Source organism: Brassica rapa, chromosome A09, assembly GCF_000309985.2.
Source record: "Brassica rapa cultivar Chiifu-401-42 chromosome A09, CAAS_Brap_v3.01, whole genome shotgun sequence".
Taxonomy (NCBI): Eukaryota; Viridiplantae; Streptophyta; class Magnoliopsida; order Brassicales; family Brassicaceae; genus Brassica; species Brassica rapa.
The window spans coordinates 28,032,760-28,052,263 of NC_024803.2; the positions used below are offsets into that span (position 1 = coordinate 28,032,760).

The following is a 19,504-nucleotide window of genomic DNA, read 5'->3' on the forward strand; positions in this document are numbered from 1 at the left end:
TTTATCTCTAATATGTCTCTTCGAAATGATGGTTCTTTGAGCGTTAATTTCGGAATGCTCGGACAAGGATTGATGGGCCAATTTTGGGCTGAATCGATAATGGATCGGATTGAACTGTGTGGATCGGATTCTGATACCATGTTAAACTAGATAAATTTCCAACCTAAAACCAATTGGTGATAAGTGGAGTGGCTCATCCATCTTATATATTGCTAAGAATTCCTTCTAATATCCAATGTGGGTCGTTTATCCCTAATAATCTTAATCTTATCAACATAACATGGAAGCTTTGTCATGTCCAAAATCTCATGTGGCGTGCGGTTCATGCCGACATGAAATTCGTATTTAATGCTGACGTGGAATCCTTCGTAGATAGATTGTATATTTCGAGTTGATGCCAACGGTGGAGATTCAAGATTCCTTTGATGATTGATTTGATTGTGAACGGCTTTCGTTTTCCCTAATCACGTGTGACTCGGGTCCCACTTTTATATCACGTGCGAGAAAAGCTACACCGTCCACGTGGCTACCAAGTATGTGTAAGTTCGGGTCCCACTTTTAAAGCAGTTGCGCGAAAACCTACACCGTCCACGTGGCGACTATTGCAGCCCTCAGTGATACGATTTAACGGAAAGATCACTCCGTCATCTTTCTTCCACCACCACCGTCTTTCTAAACAAATTACACATGGCGAGTCTCTGCATCTCATCGTCCAGGATCGTCTCCCTCCACCACCAGAAACCGTTTCTCTCTCTTAAACTCCGGCCTTGTTCGTCAGGTTTCTCCGTTCCAACTCACCGCACGACTGCCGTTTGCTTCAATCCGCTAAGGTATTAAGACGCGCGATTCCAATTTCTCAAACATTTGATTTGTAAATTCTTCTCGTTCTGAATGTTGGCAGAGTACCGTTAGACCGCCAGCGAACCGCCGCTGCTGTGTCTAGGAAAGCTGAGAAGCAGCGAAAGAGAGGATCGAGTGTGGTCTGTTATGCTGCTCCTCCGATGTCTCTTCATAATCTACAATGGGTCTCAGCAATCTCTTGCGTGTAGGTTCTCACGAAATGGATTAGTGCGAATCGAGTTACATGATTCAGGGACTTTAAGCTTGTATATATGTTTGATTGCCTGGAGAGATCATCATGTGTTGGTGTGAATTGCGATAGGCAGCTAATTCTGTAGCTTTGAGTGTTTTCATTAATGTTTTCAATTGCTATATATATATACTGAATGGTGTTTCTGTGGTAGTGCATTGATGGTTGCAAGGGGTACAGGGATCCACAAGTCCTTTGTTGTTCCGCTACTTGCTCTAACTGCACCATCAGGCATTATCTCCTGGGCAAAGTAAGCTCTCTTGTTTTTTTCTTTTCTAATGGCTATATGACTACCTTTTCTTTACTATAAAGCTTCTTCTTATCTCTGTTCTCCTTTTCTTATTCTGGATGAGAGAACTTTTTTTGATTGATTGTACTCCCCATCTTGAAGTTTTGCATTTGGTTTTGCAGGGGTGAATATGGCATCTGGACAGCATTCATAGCACTTCTTGCTCGACTGTTCTTCGCTTTTCCAGGTCTTTTTTTTCTTTTCATCTTCAAGTGTTTTGTTTTGTTCAAATGTCTGTTACTGGCATTCATTCATATTGCAATTTGAGATCATGCTAATATCAGTAACGGTTGTTCTGTCTCGTCAGGTTTTAAATTTGTAGAAGTTTGTCCCTGTCTTTATCTGCTTGTGATTGTTCTTTCTTAATAGGTGAACTTGAACTGCCATTCATTGCATTACTCTTGGCGATTGTGGCGCCATATCAAGTTATGAGCATAAGGTTAGAGTTTTAGAGAATTTTATGTTTATAAGATGAGGGTTTACTTCAGTCAAGACTCATTGGCTCTATCCATGTGTGCAGAGGGAAGCAAGAAGGGGCTCTCATTTCTTTGGCAATATCTTGTTTTCTGGCGTTTCAGCATTTCTCACGAGCAGGCAGCTTGCAGAAAGCGTTTGATCAGGGCTCAGTTGTCGCCACTTTAGGCATCATTGGTGTCACAGTTGTATCTGTCCTTTTCTTGATATAATAACAATACCTCATCTGTAAATCTCTGTAACGATGTCTATGAAGAGACGAGAAATAATGGGCTGTATTTATTTACTTAATGTTACTCAACTCAATGTGCTTCTGTTTATCCACTGTGTATGAGATGCTTATATTTAGCACTGTTAACTGGTAACACGTTGGTCTTTTAATCGTAAATGTTCCACAATAAACTTGTTGGGGGTCGAAAAATTCAACTCAGAAGGAAGGCACGGTTAAGGATATTGTGATGCAGGTAATGTGGAGCTTGCCTCTCCATCGTTGATGCGCCTACCCGTTTTGGAATACTTGCAGGTATGGAACTACTTGATGTAAAGTTCATTATATTTTGTACATCTTTCCCTTTTTTCTTATGTGTGTTTTTAACAGGTTCCTAAGTATTTTTTATTCTCTAAAACTGTAAAAGAGATACATTATGCTTAACGTGTCTACAAGAATGTATATAACCTAAGCCCTTTCATTTTGTAATATCTCCTACTAAATAAATATACTTCCCGTTATGAACTATAGCAAGAGAACAGATGATGTGTGTAAGGTCTTGGATTAAAATCTTCTTGCTGATCACGGCTGATTCCTTCAACTCCATACTATCGTGATGGCGTATTTGTAGGAAACGAGACTTGTAATTTGCAGAGAAAGATGGAAATCCTGAAAACCCTTTGTCCGTTTAGAGATAATTTTGCCTGAGCAGTGGCACTAGTATTCCAACCGCTGTAAATACTGAGAGAAAGCTATGTGACACATGAGTTGCTAAACTCGGAAGCCCCGTTGGCTCTGCCACGCCGTAGGGTGGTCCAGAACCAGGTATGTCTGTAGTTGGAGTTGTTATTGGGGGTGGGTATGTAGGAGTAGAAGGTGGGGAATTAAAATCTGGTGGACTTGGTTGACTTGGCGGGCTTGTGCTGCATTTGGCAAATAGAAATCACTGTTATTTTTCTCAGTTTGTTTGACAGGTTAAGACGTTAATTTACCGGAAAAGAAACATACCTGACAGTTCCTGATGATGATGGGAAGCGACAGCTTCCTTTACCTGGAGCAGCGTAAGGGAAGATTTGAGTACCACACTCAAATTTATATTTAGCGTATACAGGTGAAAATTCTAGTTGTTAGTGAGCTATTGCACACATTAGAATCATATGGTAAATTGGTGGGAATAGTATTCCTGGGTTCATGAATTTAATCTAGACACTCAAACAAGTTGTAGTCTTGTAGAGGTCTTAAATAGCTCAATACATGGAGGCAGCAAAGAAAGAAGCAGGGTATTTGGATGCTAGTATTCAGGTAACTTAGTTAATTATACTTTCCTGGATCTTATGTTAAAATCTTGGTAGACTTGTAGTTAAAAGGTTAAAAGTGTCTTACTTGGATCTGCGCTGGTGAGTTGTGCAGCCCCTCCAAAGTTGCAGCTGTCTGAACCAGGATGCTTCTGGTAATAACTATTGAAAGCAAAGGATGCATGATCACGAATGGTGTTAGGCTCGTAACAGCTTGCACCTTGTTGGATCTGGCCACAATCAGCTCCTCCATACCCACAAGCGTAATCCAAAGCCACCTGTAATGATGTTGGCGAAGCAGTTGCTTTCGCTATACACCACTGACCTCCACCGCCTCCACCACCACCGCCGCCTCCACCAGGTGCACCACCACCGCCTGCACCAGTGTCACCACCGCCTCCTCCACCAGGTGCACCACCACCTCCGCCTGCACCAGTGTCACCACCTCCACCAGGTGCACCACCACCACCGCCACCTGGGGGTGTAGTACCATCAAGTGGTGGGTAACCACCGGTTGGGGTGGTACCATCAAGTGGTGGATAGCCACCACCGGTTGGTGGTGTTGTACCATCTAGTGGTGGATAGCCACCGGTTGGTGGATTTGGGTTCGTGACTGGACCTGGGAATGTCGAGGAAGGCGGTGATGGTTGGGTTATGGTTGGTGTGGTGGTATCACCCCCTGGAGATGTAGGATTAACAACTGGTATATCACCCTGTCCTCCCTGAGCTATAATAACATCTAGAGCTGAAACCAAACCAATCATCAGATTAAAGAAAACAGGTCAGTTCGTTGCAATAACACTAACTCTTAAGAAACTTTTAAGGATGTGCAAGAAAAACAGAGCAGCTTATACTCTAATGTTGTAAACAGACAACAAAGAGATTACGTGAAGTGATAAGAAGGCATAGAAGCATGATCTGGAAGCAACGAGGAGCTATACGGTGAGGCATTTCTTTCCGTTCCTTGTTAGTTGAAGCTTTTGAAAGAGAGAGACTTGTCAGGTAGTCTTGGGATGTGGGAGAGGGAAGATAGAATGGTTGCGAAGAAGTTCCATCTCTCAGGTATAAAGATGAAGAGAAAAGGAGAATCATAGAATCAAAGATTTCTTGGGATGGGAGAGAGAAGGGACGCGAAGACATGAATGAGAGAATATAAGAAAACTTGAGAAAGGAGAAACTAGGAAGCTAGAATCGTCAAGCAAGAGAAAACACCATAAAGAGGAAAAGGTATTTACAGATCAACTTATATAGTACATGAAAATGTATAAGAAGCTCCTTTTTTGGTGGGAAAATTCAAACATCGTCCTAACTCTTTCATCTCCTAAATTGTGAACAAAGATGAAAAAATATGAGATGGGTTTGTGGTGAAAAAGAGATTTGTGTCGTTAATTAGTCTCAAAAGATTATTACAATGACATGGAATATCATACTTCCACTGGAAGTGAGTGTAATGTTTTATCTATTTAATCAACGTTAGTACTACAGAATGTTGTCTTTTGGAGCTAGGAGTGTCCTTTTAACTGTTGTTGTTGTACTGAATCGAACAACAATAGAGAGAACATGTAAGTAAAGTTAAAAAAAAATAACGAAAAGCTAAAGTGTTTCCTATGAAACATAAGGAATGTGCTTGTTAAGCCTAGTTGTTATTCTCTATCTATCTTTATTTGTATCTTCTCTTGTAAACAAGTGCTTCTTTTCGTCCATGTGTCTCTATCCCTTTTTCGCCATGTAACTTTTGTTCAGATTAGTTTTTCTTTATGAGAAAGTTCATGTGGTAACTTCCCCCCAAGTTATAAGTGTTTATTTATCGTCTCTATGTGTTACTTTTGATTCACCAAAGTCGAACAGATCAAGAACAAGAGGAAAATACAATGAACAATGTCCATATATCTATCTTATTAAATTAGAAACATCACAACTTCTTCTAGGTGGATTTTTAAGGTGGACCTCATATTTTAATTAAATGCCTATCTCTTATAAATTAAAGGTACCATAACTGACTTCATAGTTTTAATTAAACTCCTAATCCCTTATGAATTAGACATACCATATCCAACTTCATCCCCTATATATTATTTGAGAAGCATTACAACATTTTTTTGTAGCCACATGTCATCACTAAAATGATTTTTAGAATCCTTAGAGAAATAGGTTGGTCCATCTAAATATATAATAAACTTTTTATTAAACTAACCATAAATACATTATTAATGTGCTTTATTATTTCCATAAATAAAATTACGGAATTACCTAAAATGGCTAAAGTATATATGACAATTAATGATTTTGAATAATAAAGATTTGATAAAAATAAGTGTGTCTTATATTATATTTGTTTAATTTTAAACTACTAAAATAAATTAAACAACCATAGTAACCATTTAATAAAAATTAAAAGTTTTCTTTATATGTTATATTTTGAATTTTTAAAAACGAGTATAAATTACTAAAACTTTTAAAAGTTTTACATTTAAATTTTGTGATCTATGGTTTAAAATTTTTGTTATAACATGATACAAATAATTAAAAAATCATATAAGTTGAAAGTCTCATTTAATAAGTATTAAAAATAAATATATATATATATATATATGTTTATATATTATTTTAAATTAAATTATATGTCATATAAGAAAATACATAAATATCTTAATTTTGAAAGTACTTTGAACAATTTTTTTTTGATAAAAAATTTGAAAAAATATTGACAACTTAATATTTTAAAAATATTATAAATTACTTAAACTATTAAATTATATAAAATAATCTCTACTAATAAAAGTGAGCTTTTGAGGCTCCATAGGGCGTCCACATCAGCGGAAAAAAATTATTCCGAAAGATGACACGTGGCATAAAATATAGTTTTACATTTTAATATTAATTATTTTCGAAAATTGTAAAAAATATGTAAACATACAGCATTAAAAAATGAAAAAACTACATTAAACATATGTAAGATTACTATTTTTCACTTAAAAAAAAAGACGGCTTATTTCCATAATATAACATTACCGTTTTATAAAAAAAAAACAAAAAACATTATATATAATTTCGAAAATAATAAATATAAGTAAAACATACAACATAAAAATGGAAATACTACATTAAACATAAATATGTTTGACTATTTGTCCAAGTTCTTCTATTAAACATTGCCGTTTTACATTAAAAATAGAAAAATACGTAAAGATTTAAACATCTATCTTAAAATATAAAATATAGACATTAACTAAATATAAAGTATAAAAAAGAGAAATAATCAATATATAAAAAAATAAATAATAAGTAAATATTATAAATATATAAATATATGAATTATATATACAATAATAAGTAAATGCACAATTTTTTAAAAATGGAAAGAGTATATTAAATATTAAACATCTATCTTAAAATGTAAAATATAGATATTAAGTAAATAGAAATCTCTACTAATAAAAGTGAGCTTTTGAGGCTCCATAGGGCGTCCACATCAGCGGAAAAAAATTATTCCGAAAGATGACACGTGGCATAAAATATAGTTTTACATTTTAATATTAATTATTTTCGAAAATTGTAAAAAATATGTAAACATACAGCATTAAAAAATGAAAAAACTACATTAAACATATGTAAGATTACTATTTTTCACTTAAAAAAAAAGACGGCTTATTTCCATAATATAACATTACCGTTTTATAAAAAAAAAACAAAAAACATTATATATAATTTCGAAAATAATAAATATAAGTAAAACATACAACATAAAAATGGAAATACTACATTAAACATAAATATGTTTGACTATTTGTCCAAGTTCTTCTATTAAACATTGCCGTTTTACATTAAAAATAGAAAAATACGTAAAGATTTAAACATCTATCTTAAAATATAAAATATAGACATTAACTAAATATAAAGTATAAAAAAGAGAAATAATCAATATATAAAAAAATAAATAATAAGTAAATATTATAAATATATAAATATATGAATTATATATACAATAATAAGTAAATGCACAATTTTTTAAAAATGGAAAGAGTATATTAAATATTAAACATCTATCTTAAAATGTAAAATATAGATATTAAGTAAATAGAAAATATAAGAAAAAGAAATACACAACTTAAAAACAATGGAAAAAGTATATTAAGATTTAAACATCTATCTTAAAATGTAAAATATAGATATTACGCAGATAGAAAGTATAAGAAAAGGAAATACACAATTAAAAAAAATAGAAAAAGTACATTAGTATTTAAACATCTATCTTAAAATGTAAATCAATCTTAAAATATAAAATTATTAGTAAATAGAAAGTATAAGAAATAGAAATACACAATATAAAGAAAAATAAATAATAAGTAAATATATAATATAAGTGAATACCAAATTTAAAAAATGGGAAATTACATTAAGATTTAAAAATATATATTAAAATTTAAAATATAGATATTACGTAAATAGAAAGTATAACAAATGGAAATATACAATTTAAAAAATGGAAAACATACATTAAGATTTAAACATCTATCTAAAAATGTAAAATATAGATATTAAGTAAATTAAAAGTACAAGAAATGGAAATACATATACATGAAAATAAATAATAAGTAAATAATGTAAATATATAATATATGAATTATATATGTAATAATAAGTAAATACACTATTTTTTTTAAAATGGAAAAAGTTCATCAAGCATTAAACATCTATCTTAAAATGTAAAATATATAATATAAGTAAATACACAATTTAAAAAATGGAAAAAGTGCATTAATATTTAAATATCTATTTAAAAATATAAAATATAGATATTACGTAAATAAAAATATAAGAAATGGAAATAAACATTTTAAAAAATGAAAAAAGTACATTAAGATTTAAGCATCTATCTTAAAATGTACTTCTATCTTTAAATGGTAGTAAATTATATAAAAATGGAAATACCACATTAAACAAAAAAAAAATGTATAGTTTTACATCAAGAAAGTCCCTATAAAACTCATTATTCCATCCACATCAACCTCACACTATTAAGCAAAATTTCAAAGCACTCGAGCAAAAAAATGGTTTCACTATCAACTCTTGCCGTCCCGGTAACCTTTAATGACATTGAATGAGATTTTTTTATAACAACAAACTTTTTGTTAGGTGGATTCATTGTTGGGAAACCCGCAACTTCCAAAAGCCAAACTTATTCATGGGAATTGAATTGCTTTTCATAGACTCAAAGGTATTCTTACAAATTTAAATTAATCTAATCTATAATTTTATTGTTAATATTCATACTAACTCTTTCATGATCAAACCATTTCAGTTGATAACCATTCAAGCGTTTATCCCGAAACACTTCATTCCTCGCCGAATCAGGTATTGGTTCATGTTGGTTTAGTATTGTTTTTGGTTTACTAACCGGTTTCGGATGGTCTTATTGTAAATATAATTTAAGTTGGTTTAGCATATATTATGTTTAAAATAACTTAAATTAAATAATAATAATATTATGCTTAAAATATAATTTTAGAGAGTTTTCAAATATAGTTTACAGAACATTATAGGTGATGAATTTAATTTATTAAATTCGTTTATTACTTAAAACTAAGTTTTTTAAAAAACATACTGAGTTATAAATATCAATGATGGATTGGTGAGTATAACATGAAGACAAAAATATAAATATCTGATTTTCAAGATAAGAAATTCAGCTTTTATTCAGATACTCAATATATAATATCTTAAATTATGTTTTAAAAAATATACATAATTTATATATATAGATTAATCTTCCAAACTTAAACTATTATATTATATATGAATAATGTTTTTAAATAAAAATAATTTCTGATTTAAAATAAAAATAAAAACAACAAATGTTTATTTTCAAATAATGGATGTAATTTACATTATACTATCATTTAACAAGTATTAGATACGTTTTGATATATCATTATTTTCTATTCCCAGAAAACAATAAATTGTTAAACATCAATATCATCTAGGTTAAGTATACGAACAACAAAAATTCAAACATCACAAAAAATATTTACATAACCATTATAATACAATAATTTAATCAAAAATACAATAAAAAATATATTAAAAAGAATAGTTATATACTTAATATTTGAAAATAAAAGATATTTTTGCTAAAATTGTACTTACCTGGCCAAGGAGATCGACCATTTTTTTACGGATCGATCGAATGTTGAGCATGTGGTCGATCCAAAAATACTCTGCAGTTTAATAAAATCTCTAAAACATTTATTCCAACACTCAAAAGATAGTTTTGCTAAATATGATAACTAAATAGCCAATAAAATTACAAAAAAATATTTAAATAGTAAAAAATATGTTAATTTAACATGTTAAAATTTAAAAATAAATTTTAATTATGACATGCATTTTAACATTTATATAAATATAAATCATAGCCTAAATATAAATAATTTAATAACTTAAATTAGAAAAAATAAAAATCCCGGGCGTAGCCCGGGTTAATCCCTAGTATATATATATAACATTCATCCCGCGCAAGGCGCGGATCTTAACCTAGTAATTATTATTAAACGTACCATATACTGATATCTATGTTAATACAAACTATACAGTTTCTGAATATAACCGTCGACTATGTCTTATAACCCTGTTAAAATCGGACAGAATTTTAGAAACATAAACACAAAATAATAACCAACCACTAGCTATGCCAAACGAACAAGAATACATTATACATGCTCCTATTTTAATGTTTCAGCGATGGACACATAGATATCAGAAACAGATGCTATAAAAATATTTTGTTAAAAAAAAATCACTTCTAAACATCGGCTCATACCACAAGTTCATCTCAGCTACTCATTTTTTTTTTCTTTTCAAACTGATCAAACACAATATTTCGTTTTGGAAGTTCCTATATTTCTGTTAGTAATTGATATCTATATCTATACTTTGGGTATATTTCATAACAGAAACATTAACTTTTACTTAACAATAACATATTTTATTAAAAACCATTTCTCCAAGTCGTATCAAATAGGGATTTTAGTAATTAAACCCCTCAACTAAAGATGAATCGTAACAAAAACCCTCAACTAAAAATCTTGTGAAATAAACCCTCAACTTTAGTTCCGTTAACATATGTTACCTTCCGTCTAAAAAATCGTGACGGAGGGTGACATATGTTAACGGTTTATAAGTTGAGGGTTTATAATCTTGAACATTTAGTTAAGGGTTTTTTTTACGATTCAAAAATAGTTGAGGGGTTTTATCACTAAAAGTCATTAAAAGATTTTTAAGTTATTTATTATCCATTTATACATTGTTTTAGATTGATTTGTAAGCCTTTAAAACTAATTTATATTTTTAATACATTAATCTATTATAAAATTAATTTATACATCTTAAATTAATAATTTTCAACACGATTTACAACTTATTATAACTTCAAAATATTAAATTATTTGATATTTGGCAATAATGATATAAAAAAAATTGTGTGTTTATATCGTCAAATAATTGAAAGTTTCTAAATTATATTAAGGGCTTATTTGCTAAATAGCCAAAAAAAAAGTGAAATTAGATTTTTAGAAAGAGAATAGAGAGAGATAGGAAGAGAAAGTAGGAGAGAGAGAATGTTTTTAGTTAGTTAGTGAATTTTGTTTTTTTTTGTGTTTACTAGGTGCAATTTCCCTTATATTAAGTCTTAAGTAGTGTTGAGGATAATTCATCCTTGAAGTCAATCTTTCTATTTGGAGTAAGACATACTTTTTCTTATTTTCATGATTTTCGTCATCAGGCTCATACTTTCCTATTTTCCTATATTGTTCTTGATTTATTGTATTACTTTATGTTTCAAATATATTATTAATCAAGAAAATAAAAATATAATGTAGTTATTCAGAAATCAATGAGAATAAAAATAATTTTGTATTATTTTGGAAGGGGAGAAGTATGAGCCGGATGACAGAAATCATGAAAATAGGAAAAGTGCGTCATACTCTAAATAGAAAGATTGACTTCATGGATGAATTATCTCGACACTACTTAAGACTTAATATAACTTAGAAACTATAAATTATTTCATATTTGACAATGACGATATAAACACACAAATTTTTTTATATCACTATTGCCAAATATCAAATAATTTAATATTTCAAAGTTATAATAAGTTGTAAGTAGTGTTAAAAATTATTAATTTAAGATGTATAAATTAATATACAAATATATTAATGTATTAAAATTTATAAATTAGTTTTAAAGCCTTATAAATCTTAAAACAATGTATAAATGATAATAAATAATTTAATAACATTTAATGACTTTTAGTGATAAAACCTAGGGCTGTTCAATATGGTAAAACCGAACCGTACCGAACCGAACCGAACCGAAATAGACAATATGGTTTGGTTTTGGTATATACCATATAAACCGAATGGATATAATTTTATAAAAACCGTAGGATTTGGATATGGTTTGGTATATAACCGATTAAACCGAATAAACCGAACAAAACCGATTAAAAGTAGAAACATGTAAATATGTATCTATTTTATAACAATACATGAAAATATATTTGTTACATAAGTTAAATTTGTGTTAATAACCATTACCATAATTTTATAGTAATAAAAAACCTTAATTTGTAGAACACTTGAACTATAACTAAATAACAATACATCGCAATTCAGATATCTTATTTTTTAAGTCTTTTTTTTATTTTTTTGCTTTATTTTAGTATTCACTAAATTAATATGAAGATTATAAATTTGATGGACAATAATTAATGAAAAATTTTCAATTGAAAAAGCATGACTTTAATGAATACTAAATATGGAAGAGTGGAAAACTTTTCTTTTATGTTTTTGTTTTGTTTCATTTTTTTTTCAAAATTTCAAGCTTTGATTTTAGTTATAGATTTGATTATTTTATTGATGGTAGAAGCATTTTTATTTTTTTGTTCATTTATTTGAACATGTAATATATTTTTAATAAATGACGGTGTTCACAATATGACTTTAAAATTCATATAATATGATCTCAAACAAAATAATTATGTTTTTTGGTATAAAACCGAATAAACCGAAAACCGACGGTATATAAACCGAACCGAACCGAAGTAAATATGGATTTAGAATGGTAGTTATATTTTACTAACCGAAATACCGAAAACCAAAAATAACCGAACCGAAACCGAACCGATATCCGGATTGAACACCCTTAATAAAACCTCTCAACTAAAGATGAATCATAAAAAAAACACTCAACTAAAAATCCAGTGAAATAAACCCTCAACTTATAAACCGTTAACATATGTCACCCTCCGTCACGGTTTTTTAGACGGAGGGTAACATATGTTAATAGAACTAAAGTTGAGGGTTTATTTCACAGGATTTTTAGTTGAGGGTTTTTTTTACGATTCATCTTTAGTTGAGGGGTTTAATTACTAAAAACCCATATGCATAACATCTTGGTGACCATATTGTGTGATTTGGTATTTATTATAGGTTAGGAAATTTCCCTAGAGAATATTTGTGTAGTATATTCCATGCATATGATTATTTACATAACCGATATAGATATCTCGAATTTTACTTTGAAATAAAAACTTTTATGGAAAAACCATTTATCCAAGTCGTTTCAATTATGGCTAATATCTTGGTGGCCATATACTGGGATTTGGTATTTATTATAGATTTCTTAATTGGTTTAGTGAATATTTGGGTGGTACATTCGTTTCCTTGCCCCAAAATTAAACTATAAATACTGGTCTTCTAAGAGCTTGATTGGTTTCCCCGCTACCACCCGCAAACGCAGCTTTTGCGGTTGGTAGCGGTTGACAGCGTTTCGAAACAATCATACAAACCGCTACAAATCGCTTCAAACTGCTCCGAATCTCTTAAAATCAAAAGCTGGTTCCAACTAGCGTTTGCGGTTGCGGGCGGTTGCGGGAAGATAATTTTTTTTTCTTTTTCTTTAAAAACCATATAAATACAAAAATAAAAATATTCAATAAATTTTTTAAAATGGAATTATAAAAATACTAAAATATATCTATTATATTTTAATTAATATTATAAAATTTTAAAATAAAAATATTTTCTATAATTTTAAAAATTTAAAACTATAACTTTGAAAATATAATCTACATATTTATTATAATATTATGATTTTTGATATTTTTATAATTATATAAAATGTAAATATTGTTAATTTATTATTTAACCGCTGCTGTATTTGGTAGTTAACCAGTCATAAGTATCCCACAAACGCACCAATTTCTAACCGCAGAACCAGTCGTACAAATCTCTTAAAACCGCTAGAAACTGCAACCACCCGCATCCGCAAACGCCCGTAGCCGCAACCGCAACCGCTGTGTTTGAACCAGTCAGACCCTAAATCATCTTTACACATCCACGATAAGCTCCAAAAAAAAAGAATGACGAATTACTTAATGGTGTCAAACCATTAAGAAACAATTGGCTAATTCGCGTTAAAGTACTTCATGCTTGGAAACAAAACACCAGTTTTGGAGGCGACATATTTGAATGCGTCTTAGCTGATGAAACTGTGAGTATTGTTTATTGTTATATTTTAGTTACCATCTTATAGTATTCATTATATAATTTGAATTTTTATGTTATGTAGGGTGTAAAGATTGCAGCATCTTGCAAAAGGAATCAATTTTTTTTTGTCTCCAACGTGATTTACCGGTTTGTGAGTGGAAAACTATCGATACTTTTTAGTTTCTAGCCGCTTCTGGACAATATCGCCCAACAATTCATCAATACAAATTGATTTTTTTCAGGCGACACAATGGTAACTGGATGTAATTTTCTATCTGATCATCTTTTTCTTTCTCTTTCGAGTTACGATGAGTTAAGGAATATCATCGAGAAGAAAAATATTTTTCTTAAAGGTACACATGTTTATTGATTAACTAGGGTCGGCCCGCCCTACGGGCGGGATATACTTTACTTGTGATCTATATTATAATTTTTTGTATGATTTTGGAGTTTGTGTGTTTAAGTTTGCATTTTCAAGAGATGTGTATGATAATGATTTTTGTCTTTTAGAAAGTTTAAAGTATAGAGAGATTATAGGTGATAAGATATATTTAAAACTAAATAGTTGTTTCTATATTAAAGAGTTATCGCGTTGATATGATGTAATATTTGATCTCATATTCGGGTGGTTTGTAATATTTTGGGTTCGGAAGGATCGGGTTGTGCGTATTTTTTTGTGTATGTTATAAGAATAATTATTTTTATGTTAAAATTATTGTCTTTCGACATGTTATTGGAGTGGAAGTGGTGATTATTTGAAGCTGTATTTCTTATCAAAAGTAAAATGTTATATTGAATGCAAATAAGGTAATGCGAAGAAGGTAAAGTGAACCTAATCAAAATAAAAAAAAACATTGAAACTGGAAAGTATGAAAAATAAATAGCGGTCGATGAGTGTAGGCACTTATTAGTCACCGTAAAACCAACTTCAAAACCTTAATTGCATCGATTTTCCAGATTATTGATGTGGCACTTTCTTTTGGCATTATAAAGATCATATTAGTTCTATAACACTTCTTTTTCAATATAGAGACGTTACATAAGGAGTGTTTAATCTACTCCATCATTTGTGAGCTCCAGACATGTCGGTTTACCATTCATGACGATCTATAAATTTCATGCATTCCTCATGTTCTCTTATGCATAGCAAAAGTATGGCATAGAGATAGTTGCCGAGATATTTACCTTTACCACAGTTGTTGTTTGCCAGTATGCAAAGATGTTTTAGTCTTGTTGCGGCTTTGTTTCACTGTAAATCTAATAACACAATATAATGTTAAAATTTAATGGGTTGTTTTAATTTTGGCAGTGTGAATATTTTGATATGTTTTATTTATTTAGATCATCTAGATTGATTTCTACTATTATTGTACTTATCGTCGTCAGGTTATTTTGTATTACGTTACTCGCTTCACGTAAATGTTTTTAAAATGTTCAATCAATGTGGTTTTTATATTAATGTGGTTTATTTAAAATTTTCTATCAAATAAATATTTTTATATTGTATCATTTTAATTAGTTTAATTTATTAGTATTGCGTTTATTTTATTAACAAAATTACAACCTCATCATCTTATTTGATTGACCAATTTCTTCAACACGAAATTGAAACATGAGTAATGTATATTCAGTTTAAATATTTTCTTCATGTGATTTATGATGTGTTTGTTTTTTAAAATGCGAACATTATATGTGTTTTTATTTATTACATTGTATGTCTTTATTATTTGAATACTAAAACTGGATGTACTCTAGATATTTGATTGGATACAGTAGCTTTGACTTTAAAGTTCGTCGGACTAATGATAGTGGTTGGTCAGCACTTCGCGCCGGATATTTTTTTATTGTATTAAAGTTAAGTTTTTGGTGGGTTTAAAGATTTGATTGAATTGTTTTATATGAACTATACGTTGAATATTTCTTTGTAATACACTTTCATCGTGTTTGGAGTGTTAAAGTTGTCCAATTTGACTAATTTATTACTATCTATTTTTCATCATTTTAAATAGATATATATTTTGTTTGAACAAAAAAAGATATATGTTTTGTCTTGTATATATCTTTCGTAGTTGTTTTCGCTTGTTTTTAGATGTTATATATAATTATGTTTCAATTGAGCTCGTCATTGTTGTTATATTTTTTTTTTCTAAAGAAAGGTCTTATAAGAAATTGTGATTACATTTCGAGAACGTGATTTTGGAGAGTTTTTTTGCTAAACTAAATAGTTTTTTTTATGAAGACATGTAACTAACTTCCTGTTCATTGACTTCCCACTTCTAGACTGCTAACTGCAATTTCTAAATCTGTTTGTTTTGTTAGAAGTGTCACTCAAGTCATGAGAGCTATGTGCTGGTATGTGTAATTGTCTTTTTTTTGTGCACATGTATGTGTAATTGTCTATCTTTAGATTTTGTGTTTTCACAATGCTTATTTGAAGTATAATAAAAATATATGAATCACTGGTTTTCAAAAAATGTTTAGACAAATGGGAGTAACATATCATTGTTCTATTGTATCATGTTTCTTAAGGATGTCTTGCTTCGAAGCCAAGATCATATCATACACACACCATATTTTCACTTAATTGTTCCAACTGAATCAATTTTCTTCTTTTTTTAAAAACAAATCAACTTTCTTCTAACCATTTAAAACAAATGACATTTACTCTTGAATGCATATGACTTTTATGTACTTGTAATATGTAATGCTTGTGATTTTTATGTACTCTGGAATATTTATATACACTTTTTTGTCAAATATATCTATATATAGGTACACTTGAGTTTTCATCTGTTCTCAAGTAACAGCTTCTATCGAAAGAGAAGAAAACGCCATCCTTTTTCCATGGCTGAGAAACCAAAAAAAAAACATTCAGTGAAAACTTCATGTTCTAGATATCAGTAGGATGTGAGTTTTTTTAAAGTATACCTTTGCTATAGATCCTTTTTCATATAGCCTCTTTGAAATCAGACCACGTTTTGCTATCATTCGCTGATTACAGATTCTACAATGACTCTTTCTGCTACCATCTCCACAAAACACTCATTCATAGCTGGTATCTGATGTACATAAAAGTGTAGTGTTATTTTATGAACCTCCCTACCCAAAAACAAAAAAAAAAAAACAAAAAAATGACATGAACTTATAGCCTTATTACCTCTGACGTATTGAGAGTGAGATTGGTTAGTTCAATAAACTTGTGATATTTCTTTGCTTTGCTGGTGTCTCTTCCTCGAGCTTTTACTGTTTTCTTTACAACCTTGGCTTAAACTTGTCTTTTCACTACTACCATCGTGCTGCTCTCTCAACGTAGTAGTTGCTGTCGAATGACTTTGCTGACCTATGTTAAAATCCACAGATATTTCCCCTTGGCATTAATATCAACATGACCAACTCCGACAGGCTAAGCTTTCTGATTCATGGAGACTTCGGACTTATCAACAACAGCCCAATTCGTGGTACCATTGTTTCTTTCTAAAGGTTAGCACCAACAATCATGCTCTTTTTATCTTGATTTGCCTGATACAATTTCAACCAGGAAACAAAGTGTTAGCAAACTTAAATTGGGAAAATTCAAAGCTCACAAAAACCCTGAGAATTTGTTAGCAAACAAAACAGAGGATGCTTATAGAAACAATAACGACACCTTGGTTACACATATAGCCTTTCCATGGAGCTTATGTAAAGAGCCTTAATTGCCTGCAAATGTAAAGAAAAGTTTACTATTGTGTAGATAAAGACGTTTAAACACTTGGAAAAGAGAAAGACTTACATAGTCAGCGTCTTACTCCCTAAGGAACTCAATGAACCATAACCTTGATGAAGAGTCGTCACCCTATTTTTCAGAACATAGACATTAACTGATGAAATCCGAAAACAAACAGAGGAGCGTAATGTCAGATGAGACCAGCTCTTCTAAGTATAACTAAAAACCATTAACAGAGAAGAACTGAGCGGAGATTATTCATACGAACCAATGGCAACTTACCAACATGGTCTGCTTGTATTAACAATAACCAAAGCAATTCTTCAGATGGCTAGAATTAACATAGAAGAGAAACTAAGAAACACACACTAAATATCCCAAATTAATCTGAAACCTAAAGTTGGTGCGAGAGAGCAAGAGAAAGGAGAAGAACCTTGGGGGTAAACAGTAGCTTCAAGGTTCCTCTCAGCGGAGTTATGGGTGGGTTGCGACTGATCCAATCATGAAGTTTCTCTTGAACGGAGGTAAACATATCAACCATCCAGATATAGAAACCGCAAGAGCAGCAGCAAACTTTGAATCAGTAGGTAACGGAGTGGTCAATTTCTGAACCAAAACCTCTTGCATCATTCCCCTTTTCTTCTTCTCCAAAGCTAATACATCATGCACACCATGAACAATATCCAAAGTCACAGTGTTTGATCCAAGTGGTCATGCGTCCCTTCATATGTAGCCACCAGTACAGATGATTCCTATGCGATGCAATGCACCTGAACAACACCAACGTAAGCCAAAGATTATCATAAGACAGCTGAAGAAACAGAGATATACAAATGAAAACTAAACCCATATTTTACTCTCTGTAAAGCAATTCGACAACATTACACTATTTAGTTTTTATGCGTCCATTGCAAACATAAACATCAATACCAAAAAACACTTACCAAGCTTGTGTCGGAAGTATCAGTATCAATAGAGTAAGACTCTGCTCCATTCTAAAAAAACGTATGCACAACCTTATATAAGATTTAAAGGGAATCATCAACACACCAGAAACAAAGGCCTTTAGCACCTTCTTCAATCTCCATATAATATGTGCTCTCATTGTGAGCTCGAACAGCTTTATAGCCCACAGGATAAGGGAAACGATCTTTTCCCTGATGAAAAAGAAAAACTAATTAAACAATAATCTACACACTCATTAGTTGTTGTTAACACAAAATCTGCAAGTTTATAAGTTTGCTTCTCTTCTTAGATCCCAATCTACACCCCCAGCTTAAGGATCTAGCCTCTATCATATGCAGTATCAATCAAAGTTAAACCTTAAATAAAAAAATTTCAAAATCAAGAGCACAGAGTTCGATTTAGTGTTCATCGGTCCTGAGAGTAAAAAGTTCCTTCTACCAAACTACACGATATGTACCGTACGTAACTCGTCGGATTACATGAAAATTCTCAAGATGGATTGAATCGCAAGAATCGAGATACGAAGAGAGAGCAAAAAAGCCAACCCTAGATGAGCTCTGGTAGCCGCTATAAAGAACACCAACGGAGGCGATTTCAAGGTCGTCCAATTTCCTATCTTCAGATACAGCACTTGGATTTGCCATTGAAAGTGTGAAAAAACTCGAGATCGCACAACGGTAGAAGAAATCGCGAGGAAGATGGAGAGATTATGCTCTATTTGAGTTAACACAGAAAAGCCACAACTCGAACCGTTTCAGTGATTCGGAAGAAGCTCAGGCGTTGCCAAGCGCCGCAGAAAGAAGAAGAGAGACGATACGCCCAGAGCCAAGCTCAGACGATACGCCTCTTAATGAAACGATGAGTTTCGGGGACACGAGACACGTGTCACGATAAAGAGCAACGACTTATCTAGCTGGCGGGTGACG

At 31.1% G+C, this 19,504-nt stretch overlaps 2 protein-coding genes and 1 long non-coding RNA gene across 9 annotated transcripts; 1 reads left to right on the forward strand and 2 right to left on the reverse strand.

Moving 5' to 3' along the window:
- Positions 1-573: 573 nt before the first annotated feature.
- LOC103840487 (cold-regulated 413 inner membrane protein 2, chloroplastic) lies at positions 574-2,218 on the forward strand. The gene is made up of 6 exons (XM_009116994.3): positions 574-830; positions 902-1,045; positions 1,245-1,340; positions 1,502-1,566; positions 1,749-1,818; positions 1,900-2,218. Exons 1-6 carry the CDS (start codon positions 688-690, stop codon positions 2,063-2,065), a joined length of 684 nt encoding a protein of 227 aa, XP_009115242.1. The 5' UTR covers positions 574-687; the 3' UTR covers positions 2,066-2,218.
- Positions 2,219-2,442: 224 nt separating this feature from the next.
- LOC103840486 (ATP-dependent RNA helicase A) lies at positions 2,443-5,396 on the reverse strand. The gene is made up of 4 exons (XM_009116993.3): positions 4,244-5,396; positions 3,445-4,101; positions 3,070-3,112; positions 2,443-2,984 (listed from the first exon to the last, which is right to left on the reverse strand). Exons 1-4 carry the CDS (start codon positions 4,494-4,496, stop codon positions 2,750-2,752), a joined length of 1,188 nt encoding a protein of 395 aa, XP_009115241.1. The 5' UTR covers positions 4,497-5,396; the 3' UTR covers positions 2,443-2,749.
- Positions 5,397-15,861: 10,465 nt separating this feature from the next.
- Positions 15,862-19,504, reverse strand: LOC103840488. Of its 7 annotated transcripts, none has more exons than XR_001956334.2 (9): positions 19,124-19,493; positions 18,557-18,769; positions 18,046-18,382; positions 17,895-17,943; positions 17,679-17,741; positions 17,553-17,605; positions 17,064-17,425; positions 16,835-16,965; positions 15,862-16,754 (listed from the first exon to the last, which is right to left on the reverse strand). It is a non-coding gene; the product is annotated as an uncharacterized LOC103840488 (long non-coding RNA). The 7 variants fall into 7 exon arrangements; XR_001956335.2 differs by having other exon boundaries at positions 17,895-17,903; positions 19,124-19,489; XR_004451984.1 differs by lacking the exon at positions 17,895-17,943 and having other exon boundaries at positions 18,557-18,607; positions 18,685-18,769; positions 19,124-19,427.